This window comes from Artemia sp. Qi Xiang Cuo, chromosome 16 (assembly GCF_049724085.1).
Source record: "Artemia sp. Qi Xiang Cuo chromosome 16, ASM4972408v1, whole genome shotgun sequence".
Taxonomy (NCBI): Eukaryota; Metazoa; Arthropoda; class Branchiopoda; order Anostraca; family Artemiidae; genus Artemia; species Artemia sp. Qi Xiang Cuo.
The window spans coordinates 38,659,050-38,680,367 of NC_142809.1; the positions used below are offsets into that span (position 1 = coordinate 38,659,050).

The window sequence follows — 21,318 nt, forward strand, 5'->3', positions numbered from 1 at the left end:
TGTGTGTGTGAGTTTTTTTGGTGTGCATGTGTAAGTTTTTGTGTGTGTGTGTGTGTTTGTAATTTTTTGTGTGGGTGTGTTTTTTGGTTTGTTTGTGTTAGTTTTCGTGTGTGTGTGTGTGTGTAAGTTTTGTGTGTGTGTGTGTGTGTGTAAGTTTTTGTGTGCATGTAATTTTTTGTGTGGATGTAAGTTTTTGTGTGAATGTGTAAGTTTGTGTGTGTGTTTGTGTGTGTGTAAGTTTTTGTGTGTGTGTGTGTAAGTGTCTGTGTGTTTGTGTAATTTTTGGTGTGTGTGTGTGTAAGTTTTCATGTGTGTGTGTGTAAGTTTTTGTGTGTGTGTGTAAGTTTTTATGCGTGTGTGTAAGTTTTTGTGTGTGTGTAAGTTTTTGTGTCTTTTAAAGTGAATTTAAACAAGTCAGTATGGTGGACTAAGACCCCAATTCTGAGCTAGTGAATTTCCAACCTTCGGGATGGTGGAATAAGACCCTAATTCTGAGTTAGTGAATTTCCACCATTCAGGCTGGTGGACTGAAACCCCAATATTGAGCTAGTGGATTTCCACCATTCAGGCTGGTGGACTAAGACTCTAATTCGGAGTTAGTGAATTTCCACCATTCAGGCTGGTGGACTGGGACCCTAATACTGAGCTGGTGGACTAAGACCCTAATTTTCCAACTCTTGCATTTCATGACAGAAATTCAAAATGAACAAGCCTGAAATAGCAAACTAGTCATCCCAAACTATTGGTTTCAGACAACAAACACCAATGATGGACTAAGAATCCTAGCTCTGAAAAGTTCAAATAGCAAACTACACATCCCAAATCGTAATTTTCTGACAACACACACCTATGAAAGGCTATGAAACCTATCTAATAAAGTCCAGAAATAGCAAATTAACAATCTCAAAAAACAAGTTTCAGACAGCACTAACCTAAGAATGGCTAGGAAATCCAGCTCGGAAAAGTAAAAAAAAATCAACCCACACATCTCAAATCATAGGTTTCAGACAACACATACCTGTGAAATACTAAAAAATCTAGCTTAGAAAAGTCCGAAATAGTAATTTACATATCCCAAATCCTAGGTGTCAGACAACACTCACCTAAGAACGGCTAAGAAACCTAGCTCAGAAAAGTCAAAAATAGCAAACTAGTCATCCCAAACTATAGGTTTTAGACAACAAACATCTATGAAAGGCTAAGAAATTCATCTCAGAAAAAGTCAAAAGTAGCATCCACCCATCCCAAATCATAGGTTTCAGACAACACACACCTATGAAAGACTAAGAAATCACACTCAGAAAAGCCCGAAATAGTAATTTACATATCCCAAATCATAGGTTTCAGACATCATTCACCTATGAAAGACTAAGAAACCTTAGCTCAGAAAATCCTGAAATATCGAAACTACTCATCCCAAACTAGAAGTTTCAGACAACAAACGCCTATGACGGACTAAGAATCAAAGCTCTGAAAAGTTCAAATAGCAAACTACATATCCCAAATCATATATTTCAGACAACACACACCTATGAACGGCTAAGAAATCTAGCTCAGAAAAGACAAAAATAGCAAACCACACATCCCAATCATAGGTTTCATACAACACACACCTAGGAAAGGATAATAAATCCAGCTCAGAAAAGTCAAAAATAGCAAACTACTTATCCCAAATCATAGGTTTCAGTCAACTCACACCAACGAAAGACTAAGAAACCTAGCTAATAAAAGTCAAAAATAGCAAACTACTCATCCCAAACTATAGGTTTCAGACAACATTCAGCTACGAAATACTAGAAAACCTTAGCTCAGAAAAGCCTGAAATAGCAAACTACACATCCCAAATCATAATTTTCTGACAACACATACCTATGAAAGGCTAAGAAACCTAGCTCAGAAAAGTCGAAAATAGCAAACTACACATCCCAAATCATAGGTTTCAGACATCACACACCTATGAAAGACTAAGAAATCCAACTCAGAAAAGCCCGAAATAGTAATTTACATATCCCAAATCATAAGTTTCAGACAGCATTCACCTACGAAATACTAAGAAACCTTAGCTCAGAAAAGTCTGAAATAGCCAACTACTCATCCCAAACTCGAAGTTTCCGACAACAAACACCTATGAGTGACTAAGAATCCTAGCTATGAAAAGTCCAAAAAGCAAACTATACCTCCCAAATCATAATTTTCTGAAAGGACACACCTATGAAAGGCTAATAAACCTTAGCTCAGAAAAGCCTGAAATAGGAAACTACACATCCCAAATCATAATTTTCTGACAACACATACCTGTGAAAGGCTAAGAAACCTAGCTCAGAAAAGTCGAAAATATCAAACTACACATCCCAAATCATAGGTTTCAGACATCACACACCTATGAAAGACTAAGAAATCCAACTCAGAAAAGCCCGAAATAGTAATGTACATATCCCAAATCATAAGTTTCAGACATCATTCACCTATGAAAGACTAAGAAACCTTAGCTCAGAAAAGTCTGAAATAGCCAACTACTCATCCCAAACTCGAAGTTTCAGACAACAAACACCTATGAGTGACTAAGAATCCTAGCTATGAAAAGTCCAAAGAGCAAACTATACCTCCCAAATCATAATTTTCTGAAAGGACACACCTATGAAAGGCTAAGAAATCTAGCTCAGAAAAGTCAAAAATAGCAAATTAACCATCCCAAATCATAGGTTTCAGTCAACACACACCTACGAATGGCTAAGAAATCCTGCTCAGAAAAGCCTGAAATAGCAACCCACACATCCCAAATCATAATGTTCTGACAACACATACCTATTAAAGGCTAAGAAACCTAGCTCAGAAAAGTCAAAAATATCAAACTACACACCCCAAATCATAGGTTTCAGACACTACACACCTATGAAAGACTAAGAAATCTAACTCAGAAAAGCCCGAAATAGTAATTTACATATCCCAAATCATAAGTTTCAGACAGCATTCACCTATGAAATACTAAGAAACCTTAGCTCAGAAAAGTCTGAAATAGCCAACTACTCACCCCAAACTCGAAGTTTCGGACAACAAACACCTATGAGTGACTAAGAATCCTAGCTCTGAAAAGTCCAAAAAGCAAATTATACCTCCCAAATCATAATTTTCTGAAAGAGCAAACATATGATAGGCTAAGAAATCTAGCTCAGAAAAGTCAAAAATAGCAAATTAACCATCCCAAATCATAGGTTTCAGTCAACACACACCTACGAATGGCTAAGAAATCCAGCTCAGAAAAGTCAAAAAAATAGCACCCCACACATCCCAAATCATAGGTTTCAGACACCACACACCTACGAAAGACTAAGAAACCTGGTTATGAAAAGTCGGAAATAGCAAATTACATATCCCAAATCATAGGTTTCAGACAACACTCACCTATGAACGGCTAAGAAACCTAGCTCAGAAAAGTCAAAAATAGCAAACTACTCATCCCAAACTATTGGTTTCAGACAACAATCACCTATGAAAGACTAAGAAATCCGGTTCAGAAAAGTCGGAATTAGCAATCCACCCATCCCAAATCATAGGTTTCATACAACACACACCTATGAAAGACTAAGAAATCCAGCTCAGAAAAGTCAAAAATAGCAAACTACATATCCCAAATCATCGGTTTCTGAAAGGACACACCTATGAAAGGCTAAGAAATCTAGCTCAGAAAAGTCAAAAATAGCAAATTAACCATCCCAAATCATAGGTTTCAGTCAACACACACCTACGAATGGCTAAGAAATCCTGCTCAGAAAAGCCTGAAATAGCAACCCACACATCCCAAATCATAATGTTCTGACAACACATACCTATGAAAGGCTAAGAAACCTAGCTCAGAAAAGTCGAAAATATCAAACTACACATCCCAAATCATAGGTTTCAGACACTACACACCTATGAAAGACTAAGAAATCTAACTCAGAAAAGCCCGAAATAGTAATTTACATATCCCAAATCATAAGTTTCAGACAGCATTCACCTATGAAATACTAAGAAACCTTAGCTCAGAAAAGTCTGAAATAGCCAACTACTCACCCCAAACTCGAAGTTTCAGACAACAAACACCTATGAGTGACTAAGAATCCTAGCTCTGAAAAGTCCAAAAAGCAAACTATACCTCCCAAATCATACTTTTCTGAAAGGGCAAACATATGATAGGCTAAGAAATCTAGCTCAGAAAAGTCAAAAATAGCAAATTAACCATCCTAAATCATAGGTTTCAGTCAACACACACCTACGAATGGCTAAGAAATCCAGCTCAGAAAAGTCAAAAAAATAGCAACCCACACATCCCAAATCATAGGTTTCAGACACCACACACCTACGAAAGACTAAGAAATCCGGTTATGAAAAGTCGGAAATAGCAAATTACATATCCCAAATCATAGGTTTCAGACAACACTCACCTATGAACGGCTAAGAAACCTAGCTCAGAAAAGTCAAAAATAGCAAACTAGTCATCCCAAACTATAGGTTTCAGACAACAAACACCTATGAAAGGCTAAGAAATCCAGCTCAGAAAAGTCAAAAGTAGCAATCCACCCATCCCAAATCATAGGTTTCATACAACACACACCTATGAAAGACTAAGAAATCCAGCTCAGAAAAGTCAAAAATAGCAAACTACAAATCCCAAATCATCGGTTACAGACAACACACACCAACCAAAGACTAAGAAACCTAGCTCAGAAAAGGCAAACAGAGCAAACTATTCATCCCATTCTATTGGTTTCAGACAACATTCACCTACGAAATACTAGAAAACCTTAGCTCAGAAAAGCCTGAAATAGCAAACTATACATCCCAAATCATAATTTTCTGACATCGCATACCTATGAAAGGCTAAGAAATCCAGCTCAGAAAAGTCGAAAATAGCAAACTACACATCCCAAATCATAGGTTTCAGACACCACACACCTATGAAAGACTAAGAAATCCAACTCAGAAAAGTCCAAAAAGCAAACTACATATCCCAAATCATAAGTTTCACTCAACACACACCAACGAAAGGCTAAGAAACATAGCTAATAAAATACTGAAATATCAAACTAATAATCACTAATTATTTGTTACTGTCAACTCATACCTACGAATGTCTAAGAAAAACATCTCATACAAGCCTTAAGTAGCAAACTCCAGCACCCAAATCATATGTTTCAGACAACTCACATCAACGAAAGACGGGTGCTCGGGGAGAGCCTTTGAGGGTCTGTGGGTCCGTTGAGGGCGGATGGTCCTTGGGGAGCTGGGGGGGACCTTGGGGGCCCGGGGGATGGGATTGGGGGTCCGGGGCTGCCCTTGGGGGGACGGGGTGGGCTTTTGGGTGGCTGGGGGACATTTGGGGACCGGTGGTGGGGCTTTGGGGCGCCGGTGGCCCTTTGGGTGCCGGGGGGACCTTTGAGGACCTTGGGAGGGCATTTTGGGCAGTTGGGGGCCGGTGGAGGGCCTTTGGGACCCCGGTGGTCCTTTGGGAGCTCGATGGGCCTTTGGGGGGCCCGGGGATGGCCTTTGGGGGTCTGGGTGGGCCTTTGGGGGCGCCGGTGGCCCTTTGGGAGCTTGGGGGCCTTTGAGGGTCCGGGGGGACAGTTGGGGGCCTGGGGGACATTTGGGGACCGGTGGAGGGCCTTTGGAAGCTTGGGGGGCTTTTGAGGACCGGGGGCTTCCTTCGGGGTTGGGGTAGGAGGATTGGAACCCTTTGGGGTTGGGTTAGAGGACCTCACAACACTGTTCAAATGAAACTTGTGTATTATAACGACCACAGAGTTTCACCATTAAATTCTCTTCTAAAATCTTTCCTAAAATCATCTTTTAAAATGTCTCTAACCGTTTCGCCGAAATAGTTCCATAACCTGTCTAAAACGGTTTCGCCCAAATAATCCCTAAACGTAAATTCAGCGTGTTCCTTTGTTATTGGCATCTCTGCGCTAACGCATTTCAAATTAATATGAAACCTTTTCGCGCGCTAAAACAATTCATCGCTAAGATGCTTCTTGCCTAATTGTTTCCATGGCCTTTGGTTATTAATATCCTTTGGAGTTCGACCAAAAGAGTTGTTTCCGAGGCAAAGACATTAATGACTTGGATCTATTCCTGGAGAATCGTTTCTAGGCGAAAATTTTAAAAGTCTGATAGATGATGTCATTGATTGATTGATCTGTCAAGAAAGGGAAATTAATTTGTTGTTTCTAAGGGGAATTATTGATTCACGATAGGTTAATTGAGGTCGACAGCACAGGTGTTCCAAGGTCGATGTTGTTGTTGTTGTAAGTGCACGCTCTCAGCGAATGTCAAGGTCGATGTTGTTGTTGTGAAATTTAGGTCATTGACCCCATTAACCACGTATTCTCCCTAATGACTCCATGCCCATATTTGGTGCCCCGTCAGTATTCTATGCCCATATAAGGAGCCCCGTTTGTGCTGGTACCCCCTCCTCTACTTACGTTGTAAGTCACAAATCTTGCGTTCTTTGTCCTTGCCTTAAAATTTGACGTAGTGACAACGGGTATACGCGGGAAATAAAATAATGGGCAAAAAGGTGGAATTATGTGACTTCCCCTTCTGAGAGATTACTACTACTATAAATAATAACTCACGATAGCACCAAGCCGCCCGAGGCCTCGCAGATGCGCACACCTCCTCTAATCTATTCAAAGCTCCAATTTTTACCCCATTATATGAAGTTTGTTCCTCTTTCGGAGACCAACTCTTTTCGTTTGGCCCCAGATGAAGGACCAAAAAGCACAATCATTGGTAATCTTTTATCCTTCATCTGTAAAATGTGTCCTAGCCATTTTAACCTTACTTTCATATAGTCCAAGAAAGCGGGATCGCGTGACATTTTCCGTACAGCTTGTTACTTGACGTATGGTGAGTCAAGCGAGTAATTGAGTAAATTGATATCCATAGACAATTCCTCTAAAAAACATTTAGCAAATCTTCTTCGGCCTTTCGAAGCACTTATTTTTTTTAACCATGCTGTTTTCAGACGCTGTCATTGTCGTGTCTTCCTATTCTAATCCTATTTTGGATCCTATTTTTATAACCTTTTTCAACTGTGTGTTACCTTGTACATCGTCACTGCATCCACCATCTTCACTAAATTATACTGCCCAGGTAAGTGAAGCTATCCACTTGCTTGAATTTTTTCGGTACTTTATATTACCTTTTCACCCTCATTTACTCCTAGTCTAAGCGACTTAGTATTCTTAACATTGATTTTCAAACCCAATTCTTGCACCCTGAGCTCTCAGAATTTCCAAAAATTCATTCATCCATTCATGTAAGACACCCGTATCATAATAAGTCTCTTCCTGTTTCATTTCATTATCTCCCATTCATGGGCGTAGGCAGCATATTGTCTAGGGGGGGGGCAGTCGATAGTGTGATGGAGGGCCATTTATCAACTGCTTTTCCAACCAACTGCTTTTTCAGCCATATCTAATGTAAATTTGAAGGTCTAGGGGGGGGGGGGCAGTTGCCCCCCCTCCCTACGCCCATGCTCCCATTGTCTTTGTCGTCAGTATATCCACTAGACCTTCTCTTTCAGCTGAAGAAAATATATATTCATAATCTATAAAATAGAGTACTAAAGGGGTCTGAGGTGCAGAAACTTTTCAAATATTAATTTGAGAATGAAATTTGGATTGGCACATCCTCTCCCCTTCCTGTAACCACACTGTTCTTCTTTTAGAACGAAAAAATGCTACAAAAAAAAAGAAAAAAAAGGCTTAATTAAAGCACGCGTTTTAAGGCAGAAGTATAGGATAGTAGTTTATCTTTTTCTTTTTGGTATTACTACAATCCTCAAATGTATCGAGAAAGTACACCCTGAAATTCCGTAGCATGTATGAAGCTTTTTCTGTCTTATAAGTTTTTTATTTGCCCTAAAGTAAATCCTTATCATTTTGGAATGAAGCCGTTTATCCTAACTTTTGGAGCAAGTCCCAACTCCGTCCCAGCTGATTCGTATCATGCTAAAATTGTTAATATAATGAAAATTTTAACTCCATAATACGCTAGCCTTTTTGTGTTTATTTCATCTATCGGGATGCCACAAAGGGGATGAGATTAAAGGTTATCAGACTTGTTTAGCCACAAGAAATTTATGCCGTTGATAACCTCTCGGGACACAGGAATAGAAGCTTCTACTTGAACAGTAGGAGCTACTTGCTCGATATAACCCAAAATATTCGTTTACTAAATTCAATCTACTTTTTTTCGTGGACATGAAATCCCCCCGCCTTTTAAACCTTGCAACATTTTACAATTTGTATATTTTGTTCATTGGGGGAGAGGTCTAAAGCCCTCCCCTGTGGGGATCATTATTTGGACTAAAGTAGTCTCCTAGCATTATGTCTTTGGGACGGGTAAGCACTGTATTCATGGAATAGTGTAACTAAATGCCCGGCAGGAAGTAGTAGCCCCATTAGTTAACAGGATATCTTTCCATGTAGTACTGTAACGTAAAATTTTTTAAGATTTTGGAATCTAAGACCTCAATTTTAATATATTTATTTTGCATTAAAAAATAATAATACATATTTTTTAATTGTTGTAGCGGTGATTTACCCGACATACCTCTGTCTTAAATGTTTGGCAAAAATGTTATCTCGTCTGATAGATAAAGCCTTAACATCTGGGTCTTAAGGTTATTCATTCTAGAGCTTTACAGCATTGGTATTTTCTTGGCAACCACTTATGTCTTTCTGATGGGTGATAATATATCGTTTCCGTGTTCATCTACACTAGCAGAATGTTTCATATTAAGTAGTGCTTTATGAAGGTTTTTCTTTTCTAATAAATAAAGATTTATTTAATAAAAGGCGGAGAATTCAATGAACAATCATGAAAAGTTCAGTTATAATAAAATTACGCTAAAAAGTGTATTTAATTATATTTGTATGAAGGAGCAAGGACGTACACAACAGCGCTGCTAGACAGGGGGTAAGGGGCTGAGCCTCTCTTTTGTTCAGTTTTATCCATCCTTGTGGGATCCAGCATAACCCTTCCTGGAAAGGTTTTACACTAGGACTTCTTAGGTGTTGTTTGTGAAAGATTTTTTTTTTTTTTTACGACTGAACCTATGCCTCCATCTCTTCCTTGGCCTACCCTGTAGTCAAATTCGCTCTATGATGCCTTCTCAAAAGATTTTAGTCATGATGTTGTGTCCTTATTATGTGTCCGGGGAATCGTATATAGTGTTTCGAAATGTCTAGCCTCTTTAGGGTCTCCTTACTAATGATTATTTTCTGGTCTATCATATTCATCATTTTCATTCTGGTCTCTCATCTTTCATTGTAAAAACAACTGTCCTCGTTTGAAATCTTTGATGTATAATACCCAGATGCGTCTAATGCAGTTAGAGTGACTAAACTACTTTTGTACGTGGAGTAAGATGGGTGATTACACCCCTATATTAGCGAGTAGTTTCTTTTCAATAAACAACAAGCAGATCAATGTTGACAACGTATCCTAATTTGTCAAACTTAATTCCACTTATTTGGAAATTCAATAAAAAATGGATTAGAGAAAGAACGACATTTAGGAACGAGTGGAAGAGGTTTCTAGTAAGAATGTAACCTATTTGTTTTCCAAGAGAAGTTATGAATTCCTCAGATATTCCATCCCGTCAGTTGCCTGTATATGGCTGTAAAACTGTCCTTAAATTTACATAATAATCAGGCCAATCCTGTCAGAGATATCATATTGACCTAATATTTACCAAAGTCCTTAAAGCCATATTCAGCTGAACCTACCGATATCTTTGAAATGTAGACAGATCGTTTGAGTTTCTAGTTATTGATATTAACTAGGTCTCCTCTAACTCCATCAGGTCTCAGTCCTATTGGTAACTGAAGATGTTTCTGCCTTCTATTTTGAACGGACAGAGAGAGGCTCCTCGTTTTCACACTATTCTCAAACGCGTCCGATGCTCAGTTTAACAACATGGTTTTAGATCTAATCACTCCTGTATAGATCTTACGTTCACCCTTCGAGTACTCACTGAAGAATCCTGGGACGGTGTAAGCCCTGCATGATGTTGATAAATTTTGGAAAAGCATTTGACTCTGTCTATAGACAAAGCCTTTGGAAGATACTTCACTATTATGCTGTCCCATCAAAGTTCTCCAAGATAAATTCCACTATGTATCTAAACACTGAGGGTTAAGTCCATACATATGATGGCCTAATACGATGCTTCAAGATTTTCTTAGGAGTTAAGCAAGGATGTGTCTTATTGCCGTTACTGTTCGTCATAGTAATTGACTATATATCGAGAAATACAACCGCTCAAGGTTGTACAACCAAAAGATTATATGTGACCTTTACGTGGCGGATAACATTACTATCCTCGAGAACTCCAAGCGACACCTCCAAGAATTCCTCTATAAAATCAGCGTGAAGATGACGGGTGTTGAATCAACATGACAGGTTAAAATCAACATGATGACAGGCTTAAAATCAACTTAAAAAAAAAAATCAAAAACTGGTCTAATCTAAATACCTGAGAAGCATAATTGAAAACACTGACCCATTGAAGAAAGAAATAGTGTCCCATATAGACAAGTGGAGCTTTCAAAACGACAAGAAGGACCTGGCGATCGAGGGTTTTCTGACTTTGTGCCAAACTCTGACTATTGGATTCTAATGTTCTATGGATTCTGATATTCGCAGCCGGATCATGGTATATTAATGGAGAGCAAGAACGTCGGATATTGCCCTTTGAAAATATATATCTCGAAAAATCCTGAGCATACACTGGACTAACTTAAAATGCTAAGATATGAAGAATGGTCAACCAGCCTCGTATTATAGATATCATTTACAAACACCGATGGCATTACCTAGGTCATATTTTGAGATTGGGGGACCTTATAACTCCCAAGACAACCATCCAGTGGTGACTTAAAGGGTCAAGGGAGAGGGTTTATCCCAAGAGTACCCTACGCCGTATATACCATCCAGATCTCATTTTTCTTGGCACGTTCCTGCAACCCGAAAGAAAAGATGAGCTGACGACAACAGGATACTACGAAGATTAGGTGCTTATGGAGGCATAGATGGGTCTAAGGTAAGGTGATGATCACCTTCCAATATTATTTTCTCCCTCGAGCTGTCAGCCCTGGTTGTTCATGATCCGTTAATTCTTATAGATTAGCTTGGTGTGTGCCTCTAACAACGAAAGATAGTGTAAAATTTTTCTTTAAAAATGTCTTAATAGAGGACATACTAAGTTCACCGGGATAGTGGGTAGGTTTTATAAGTAAGGGTAATGGCAGCTTTAAATATACGGTAGCTTAAGTAGAGTTTTAAATACCACCGTTTGCTAAAACAGAATTTACACGTGTGTTTAGCTAGAAACCAATGTTTACGTCAAATCGTTTTTGACGAATCATAATTTTTCTCTTTCTTTTAAGCAGTTCTAATTGGTCCAAAATGATGTTATCTAGACACTGATGTCTAGCTAGGTATAAATGAGAACGGGACTTAGCAGATGAAAAGAACAGTATTAGAATAATACCTGAGAAGGTCGACTCCATAGAGCACAACCCGATAAATTCTGCAATGTAGTGCATTCGATACTGTAATAAAGAGGAGTCTTTAAATACTGTCTCTTAGAAAAGGTCAGGCTCTATTGTTAAAGTCTGTTCAAAGTTTGGGGAAAAGTCCGAATCCAGAGCCCTCCTACAGTTGCAACTATTCATACAAAAAAAAGTTGTATGGATGGTCTAGTTGGTTTAAGCCTTGCGATTGTACCACAGAAGCGAAAAATTGAAGTGGCAAGACTTAATATGAAAAGCCTATGTTAAACACTTTCTGTTCCCAAATACCATCCGGTAATGCACAAATAAGAACAATTCTGTTCAGAAGTTTCAGTTTTTTTTTTTTTTTTTTTTTTTTTTTTTTTTTTTTTTTTTTTTTAATGTATAACTGTTATGCCTTGAATCTTCACTGTGATCAAACCTTCAATAGTGAAAACTAGGAACTATTTCAGAATAATCACCCAAAATAGGTGAATAATATGAAAAAGTCGTCATAGAAACATATCGAGATCCTAAAGGGGCGCACCAGATCAGCCTACAGCGTAAAATCGCAGTATGTTATGATATTGCATTCTTTCGCTTTTTATCAATTTTTCCCCTTTTTTTACAGAATAACCTTCCGATGTATCACATAACGCCAAAACTACGGACGATCGAAAAGTTCTGATAAAAATTCGAGCTCAAAAGAAAATAAACTGGACTAAAATACCGTATTGTATTTATAAATGCATGTATTTCCTAATTTTAGATGCTGTTTATTTTTTAAGTTTAAAATTTAGAATAGAAACTAATTGTTCGTTTAGCTTCGTTGATCTGAAAAAAAATCGAATACCCAAAATTCCAGAAAAATCAGTAATTTTCGTGCAAAAACAGTATGCGGTGGAAAATACTGACTGTATTTTCTAAATGGAAGAGACATTTTCACCCTATATTTTTTTTCCATTAATACCAAAGACGAATCAATTTTACCGCTTCTGGTGAGTAGAAGTCATAGCTGTAATTACAAGTATGGTTAAAGCTGCAAAAATAACGAATAAGTCAAATAGTATATAGAAGAATTTGATTTTATTTATCTTAATTGCCAATCTGTTCCCTAAAATCAAGCATCTACTTTCCTCTGTTAACTCACTTTAAAAGCGTGTCCGTATTTATGAAATCCATTTCTTCCCCTTTGAATTCTGGGGTAGCTGTCTTTTGTGCCTTTAGTAGTTTCCATTGAATAATTCCTTTGCTTCAGATTTCTTCACCTGGCTGTCACTGAGGCGCTCTCACCCCCCCCCCCTCAGTCTGTAATCTCTGAAAAAGTTTAATTCAAAGTATTTAACTTACCTTCCCACATAATTTAACTGCCCCCCCCACTGTGGCCCCAAGTAATGCCTCTTATATACTGGATTTCTGATCCAAACAATAATTCTTTCACTGCTATAAGCATTTCCTGTAGGACAATTGCCACGATATCTTTTCTGTAAAAAAAAAGTAAATGAAAAAGTACTGAAAACATAGCAAAAACACAAAGAAAAACGAAAATGGTTTGTAAAATCCAGGAAATAATTAAACTCTAAAATGTATATCAGTATACTAGAACAAGATTTTATAGACATTTACACATTGGATTCAGTTAAATCTCATTAAGTGGATGACAGTTAAGTGGGAAGGGCAAAGGAGGCAATTGCCCCCCCCCCCTCTGAAAAAGGGTAAAAACCTGGCAACAGGATTCAGTCAATTCACTGGAAAATATGGTTTAACGCAAAAAAAAAAATATATTCAAAGCACACAAGTTAGAAAAACTCAAAATCAAATAGTTCGTGGTAACGAACTGTAAGTAAGGAGCGACCCGGCTCAATGGTAACCGAAACTCTAGAAAACGGAATTTTGATACCAATAGATACACCAAAAGAATCAGATTTTAATGCTGATTTCAAATGTATAAATTTCATTAAGTTTAGTTTTATTTATCAAAAGTTATGCGCCTGAGAAAATTTGGGTGATTTTTGACAAAAGGGGGAAAGACCGCCTAAAAGTTATACAACCTTCATGAAAATCACACCATCATATTCCACGTATCAGAGAACCCTACTGTAGAGGTTTCAAGCTCCTATCTAAAAAAATGTGGAATTTTGCATTTCTTGCCAGAAGAATGATCACGGATGCGTGTTTATTTATTTTTTTTTTCACAAGGGTGATTGTATTAACCCAGTGGTCCCAGAATATCGTGGTAAGGCTCATTGGAACGGAAATTAAAAGTTCTAGTGCCCTTTTTAAGTGACCAATAAAAATGGAGGGCAACTAGGCCCCCTCCCAAGCTCATTTTTTTCCCAAAGTCACCCGATCAAAATTTTGAGATAGCCATTTTGTTCAGCATGTTCGATAATTTTATAGATATGTCTTTTAGGATGACTTAATCCTCCGAAGCTGCCGGGGGGAGGGCTGAAAGTTATGAACTTTACCCAATGTTAACATATAGTATTGGTTATTGGGAAGTATACAGAGGTTTTCAGGGGAAATTTTTCTTGGTAGTGGGGGGGGGGGTCGGGGGTTATGGGGGAGGTTCTTTCCATTAAGGAAGTTTTCATGGGGGAAGGGACATTGCTATGAAAGGGACGCCAGACTTCCCAGCATTATTTTAAAAAAGATCAGAAATTGAATATAAAAAACAAGTTTTTCAACTGCAACAGCAGCAATATCAAAACTTTAAACGAACAGAAAATATTACATATATGATTGGGTTCAGCTCCTAGTGAATAACTTGCTCTTTCAGCCAAAGATTCTTTAGTACTTTCATAAGAGCTATTTATTCTAATTAACGGCCTTTGTGATTAAGCGGTCATTTTTAAAGAATTGGAACAAAATTCGAACTTTCGCTTAAAGAGCAAGGTATTGACTAGGGAGTGAACCCCCTAAAAAATACATGAATATAGAAGTTCGTTACGTAAGTTAATTCGTAAGTTAAGTATATTTTTTACTAATAAAAACGTTCGTAAATAAAATTAAAAGTCTCAAGAAAGCCATTTAACCAAATAAAAGTAAATTAATATGAAAATTTTGTTTTAATTATTCATGAACGGTGAGCCAAGATCAAAACCTGTATTTATTCGAAAACGTTCAAAAATTAAATAAAAAAAAACAAGTTTTTTTAACTGAAAGTAAGGAGCTACATTAAAACTTAAAACGAACAGAAATTATTCCGTATATGAAAGGGGCTGTCCCCTCCTCAACGCCTCACTCTTTACGCTAAAGTTTGACTTTATCACAACTCTATTTTTTTTAACAATGAAAAACTTTTGCGTAAAGAGCGAGGCGTTGAGGAGGGGACAGCCCCTTTCATATACGGAATAATTTCTGTTCGTTTTAAGTTTTAATGTCGCTCCTTACTTTCAGTTAAAAAAACTTGTTTTTTTTATTTTAACATTGAAAAGCGAGGTGAAAGACGCCCCCCTCCCAATAAATTTTGACGACAACATGGGATTTAGTCTGGAAACATTTGAAGGAGCCATGCTTGAAGAATTGTGACTGGTTTCTATAGTATCTTAAACTTAGAAAATATAGCGTGTAATTCAAAAATTAGATTTTTTCCAGGAGTGGTTTTTGGATTAGTGCCGTCTCCAGCAAGCGCTCGCGGCCATTCCAGTCCCTTTGCCAGTAGCAGTCTACTGTTAGATAGTGACCAGCTTATGTGTAGTGATTAAGCACCGTTCTATGGTGCAATTGAGGTATAACTAAGACGAGAGTGATAGGCCGCCATGGTGGGGCGACGCGCCCTGTGGTGTGCCCTGGCGCTTGGTTTGTTAGTGACGCTATCAGTGGCTAAGCCTCAGGATGGCGAGGATTATATTTACCCCGATGAAAATTATGATGGGGACAATTATGACCAGGACTATGGGATAGATAACGAACAAGAGGGTGAGCGAAATAACATTTTCTTGAACTTTAGAGTTAAAATATATAGTTAGTTGTCATTTTGCCCGAGACTTCATTAACTCACTATTCTCACTATTCACTAGTTTTTTCTCACTATTCAGGTTTATTTAAAGTACTTTTTCATATTTTCTGGCAACTCTTGAGGAGACGAGGGTATTGTTGAATATCATATACATTTATGTAAATAAATTTATTATTTTTCAATAAAAATCCCTAAAAAGTTTAAAAGTGCAGTGCAGAATACAACTAATCATAATGACATATCGCTTGTAAAAGGAATTTATAATTATTGTATTGCTATAAAAAATAAATTATCAAAACACTGCCAATGGAGGTTAATATGTTATAGTTGAATAGTATGGAATAAGTGATTTAAATCATTGGAAAATTATTTAGTCTTATTTTTTGCTGTAAAACCGTATTTTTATAATTTTGGACAAGTAATTTCTGCTTCTAGTCGATCTGCGAAAGTTATAGATATAATTGTCTTCCTCTGCTCCTCCGACACTATTAATGTGACAAGATAGAGTTGTGGCTTTTGAGGATAGCTTTTGAAATCTTTGGCTTTAAATTAGGCCATATTTGTATTTTTTAATTAATAATGCTAAAGTAGCCTAATTATACTAAAAAGTAATTCTTTCAGTTTATTTTTATTCGGCATTGTTTTCTGGATTAAATTGATTACCTAGTATTCCATAATGCCCTAAACGTCATCTTTTAAAAAATGAACCTTTAAATTGATGAGTAGAACATTATACCCACAAAAAGAAAAAAAATCATAGCATGAAAAACTACAATTTTTTTAGTACGCATTGTGCTTGAGAAAACCAAGGGCGGATCCAGGATTTTTTTTCGGGGGGGGGGGGGGTTTACTAATTTTTGACTTTTTCGGGGGGGGGGGTTACTAATTTTTGACTCATTTTTTTACTAATTTTACTGATTTTTACCTAGGTTTTACTAATTTTCGACTTATTTTCGACTCGGTCAAAAATTTCGGGGGGGGGGGTCAAACCGGGTAACCCCCCCTGGATACGGCCTTGGAGAAAACGTTCAGCTAAAACAAGTAAAACAAATCAAAGCAAGTGAATTAGACGTTAGGAAACCAAAACGTAAAAACGCTGGTTAGGAACTATTGCGTTAAAAGGTTTGAGAATGTACCAGTGAAAACTCTTTTTTGCAATATCCTAAGAACTGCTGTGAGGATCAAGTTGGAACTTGTTGGGTGGGGCAAATGAACCTTCAATCTTGTGTTGGAGGAGATGGGTTTAATATTTTTTCCAATCTGTTTAAAATTTTCTGGCACTATTAACCCCTTTCGGACTAGAAAATATCCCTTTGAAGTAATGACGTAGACCGAAAGAAACCATGTTTAGCCCATTTATCAAAGTAACGTATTTACTTTACCTCAGCGACAGCTTGAGTGATCGTTTAAAAAATTTAAGGGGGTTTTGGCAGCCAAGTGAACCTCAAATTTTGACTTGAGGGGTTGAATCGAAAGAAAACAATCATTCAGGGTATCAAAATGACATCTACAACATATCGGGAGCTACTTGTGGGGATCCAGCTGAAAGTTTTGGAGTATTTGAAGGGAGAGGCAAGGGGACTTCACATTTTGTTTAGAAAGAGGAGATGTGGGGGCCAAAAAATTTTTGTCTCCGAGCCACTTAAAAGTTTTGGGCCTGTTAGCTCCAGTGGACCTTCTAATCTATCCACAGTTAAGTAGTAAGTTAAATCAAAAGACAGTGTATTAACCCAGACTACCAAAATAGCGTCGCTGTAATTTCTCGGGGAGGACTCTGGGGATCAAGTTAGAACTATCAGGAAGTGTTTGGGGAGGGCAAGGAAACTTATACAAATAATATGTTGAAGGAAGGGGATAAATATCCCAAAAATATTTGTCACTCAAATTTGGGTTCTTCCGAGAAAAGACCGACAATTTTTTCTTAAAAGGTTGAAACTTATATCAGTAAGCTACTGGGTCAAGGAGACCCTTATGCCCAGAAAAAATGGACTCATTGCTCTCCCGGAAAGGGATCCGATATTTTCTTCCAATGAGCGAAGGCTCGTAATACTTTTGTCAGCCCAATATTTGGGTTTGAATGTTTTTGGTCATCTTGGATCAGAAGAATAAAAGATTTTGGATGCACAAAAAGGAGACCTTAAATTTTGTCTCTCCAACTGAAAACAGTGTTCTTAATCTTATTGGTCAGGTGGACCCCTATTCAGAGAACTGATTTAAGTTATTTTTGGCTGCAACGTTTCCCTAGAGCGAAAACCACACCAAGTTTTATTTTGTCTCTTATATTTTTGTAAATTACTTGGCGTGTAAACAGGGCCAGTTAGATCTCAATAAAAATACAAATATTTTGGAGATTGGCTCTATCGATTTGTGACACCTGAAGCTGGGCCAACAAATTTTTGCTTTCTCTGATCGACTTAGACTTACAGGGTAATTAGAGAGAGACAAGGGGGCCTCAATTAAGATAGAGCGATGGAGAGGGGGTAATGCTGTGCTGATTAGTGACGCTCAAAACAGTCCCAAATTTGTTCAAAAATAGTCCAAAATTAGGAAAAGTGGGGTGTATCAACTCATAGAATCCTAAAACCGACCAAAAATTGTTTTTCTAAATTAAAGTTTTTAGGGTTGGTACACTGGACCAAGGGGACCTAAGCGAGAACAATAAATTTTAGAAGAAAATGCGGTTATATCGATTTTTTGTGCGAAAAATTACAAAGTGGTTGTACGTTAATCTGCCTTGAACCTTCAGGTCACATGGGTATCTTACTTAAAATTTTAGGACAGAGGGAATCTCAGCTAAGACAAAAAACTAAGGAAACACATCTGGTAGGATCGATTTATGACGTCATAACTTTTGATGAATTTTTTAAGACATCAAAACAAAACTCTTTTTTAAATGACCTTGACATGCTTTTATTAAAAAAAAAGAAGAAAAAATAGTTTCAACAATATAGCCAACATCGTAAAAAGACTTTTAATAAAATGGTTAATTAAAATACGTGTACATTCAAGGGTGTCTATAGGATGCGAGTCACAATGGCTTAAGTCCTGTAGAAGACCGAAAATTATGCAATTTTTCACTTCACGTGAACAAGAATCCCCTTCTTCACCTACCCGAAATTCACTAGTACTACAAATAATAAAGATTTATTGCAGGAAACTGTTGCTGATCAAAAACTTTGACTGAATATACAATTTTCCCAGAGTTTAAATTACAAGCCAATGTTTTGATTCTCGAGCAGAAGAGCCAACAGAAACGCCTTACAAATATACCTAATATTCACAAATAATACAACTATTCTGATTAGAAACGGACAACATTAATTTTTGAAAAATGTTTTTCAACAAATTATGAAAGAGGCTGTCCCCTCCTCAACGCCTCGCTCTTTATGCTAAAGTTTGACTCTGTCTTAAAACTTTAATTTTTAAAACAATAAAAAACTTTAGTGTAAAGAGTGAGGTGTTGAGGAGGGGATAGCCTCTTTCATATGCGGAATAATTTCTGTTCGTTTTTAGTTTTAATGTCGCTCCTTACTTTCAGTTAAAAAAAACTTGTTTTTTTTTATTTAATCATAAATAGATTATAGGCTCCATAGGGGCTTATAGTGTACTAGCATTTAGGGAGAATTGAGGAAGTATTTTCAACCCCTCCCCCTTTTCAGTTCATCTATCCGAAGTCAAAATTTGAGTCACTTGACCCCCTAACGGTCCCTGGAAGTTCTAACTTGATGCCCCAAGCTATTCACAAGATACAGCAGATACGCTTTTTTTTTTAACATGGTACCTCTTAGTATCTTTTGATTTACCTCAGTGCTTGGACTTGAATTGATTCTGGGTCTTGGGTGGATTAGAGACAAAACATTTTTATCCCCCCCCCCACCAACACAAAATTTGAAGACCTCCTACCCTCGTCCCACACTAACAGAAAATTCCAACCGCGTCCTCCGAACCGCTCCCGGGATATTGCATGTGTGCTATTGTGATTATGGACACAAATAATCTTTAGATTTACCTCTGCCGCTTCCCTCGAGCCCAAGTTTGAGGTCCACTTGTCCGCCCAAGACCTCGTGAAGGTTTACACTTTTCTCCCAAACCAGTTTGTGATAATGCGTTGCAGTGTGCCATTTTGTCAACTTGAATACATGTAGTGTCTTTCGATCTACACAACTATTTCATTCTGAATAGATTCTAGTCTTACGGGGATTAAAGTGCCAAAACTTTTAGGCAGATTCAAGACACAAATATATTAAGCCCTTCTCTGCCCCCTTCCACAATTTAAAATTCAAGATCCAGATGGTCAAACTCCCTGAAAGTCTAGCTTGATCCTCCAAGTCGTTCCCAAAAATTGCAGATACGCTTTTTTGATAACTTGGCAACTTTTTCGATTTACCTCACTACTTTACCGAGAATATAAATTAAGTCCTATAATGGATTATAGTGTGAAAATGTTAGTTGACCGCAGACAAAACATGTTTAGCCCCTTCCCTAACACAAAATCTGAAGTCCCCTACCCCTCCTTCCATTCTTCTCCATTGATACCTGAAAGTTTCAACCCCATACTCTGTGCCATTCGTAGATAGTGCAGGTATGGTATTTTGATAACCTAGAGGGACACAGTGTCTTCTCATTTGTATCCACCCACTTCCTCAAGTCACAATTTGGTGGCCACCTGTCCCCTCTTCCCTCAACACTGCCTGAAAGTTTCAACTTACTACCCCTAGCCGTTTCAAAATATTAAATAAATGCTATTTCGATGACCTGGAGACATAGTTTCTTTCAATTTATGTCTCAGCCCTTCTCCAATTCAAAATTCCAGGTTCACTTGCCCCCCAACATTCCCAGGAAATTTCAATTTGATCCCCAAATCCGTTCCCAGGACATTGTATATACGCCGCATTGATCACCTCTCAATACATAATGTCTTTTGATTTGTCTCGTTACCTAACCGTAAATATATTATAGATCTCAGGAGGGCTTATGGTGCAGGAGTGTTTTTGTGGATTAAATGGAAAGCATTCTTAGCCCCCCCCCCGCCCCTTCCCCTTCTCTGCTACTTTTACCGAGGCAAATTGTAAAGTTAACTCGGCCCAGAAAACACCCTGAAAGTTTCAAGTTGTGGCCCCGAGCCATTCTTAACATTCTGCAGATACGCTATTTTGAAAAACCTGATACCACGTAGCGTCTTTTGAATTACTTTTCTACTTAGATGTGCATAGATCCAAGGAATGCCTGGATACACAAGTCTTTTGTTCTACTTTTGCTCCCTTCCCTAAGTTAAAATTTGAGGCCAATGCATCCTCCCCCTCCAACAGTCCCTGTAAGTTTCAACTCCATCCCCAAGTCATTCCTATAGTATTGGAGATAATTTGAAAACTTTGGTACACATAGCGTCTTTGGATTAGTCAGGTATCTGTTTTGTTTCCTGGGTATACCCTTGAGAAACTCAGGGCATCTTGGTCTAGTGAACAATCTCTTAGAGGTCCTAGTTGATCAGAAAACCAAGAACGATTATAGTCACCTTTTCTACTGAAACTTAAGTGTGAGTAACCAGTAATCTGCATAATGTAGGGCTATTGCCGCTGGGGCTGTGGGGTAACGTCGACCCCGGAGCCATACTTATTGAGCTTCCGATGTTTCTCAACAAAAGCGACTGTCTTAAAATTTTTATCCGATATGATAGGGAACTTAGGGGGAGCAGAATAGGCACAGAAGGGAGAACGGCTGCCCTCCAATTACTTTCGATCCTCGAGAAGGTTAATGGAACTTGCAATTTCTAATCGAATGAGACCCTTCCAAAATGTGTATGACTTCCCCTTCCTT

The 21,318-nt window shown here is 37.9% G+C and overlaps 1 protein-coding gene across 2 annotated transcripts in view; it reads left to right on the forward strand.

Moving 5' to 3' along the window:
* The first annotated feature begins 15,210 nt into the window (after nt 1-15,210).
* Nucleotides 15,211-21,318, forward strand: part of LOC148942882 (uncharacterized) — a 107,415-nt gene continuing 101,307 nt past the window's right edge. For both annotated transcript variants that reach the window (XM_089102093.1, XM_089102095.1), the window contains exon 1: nt 15,211-15,461. In XM_089102093.1, the coding sequence (XP_088958219.1) occupies nt 15,302-15,461 (160 nt within the window). In that variant the 5' untranslated portion in view covers nt 15,211-15,301. The remainder of the gene's footprint in view (nt 15,462-21,318) is intronic.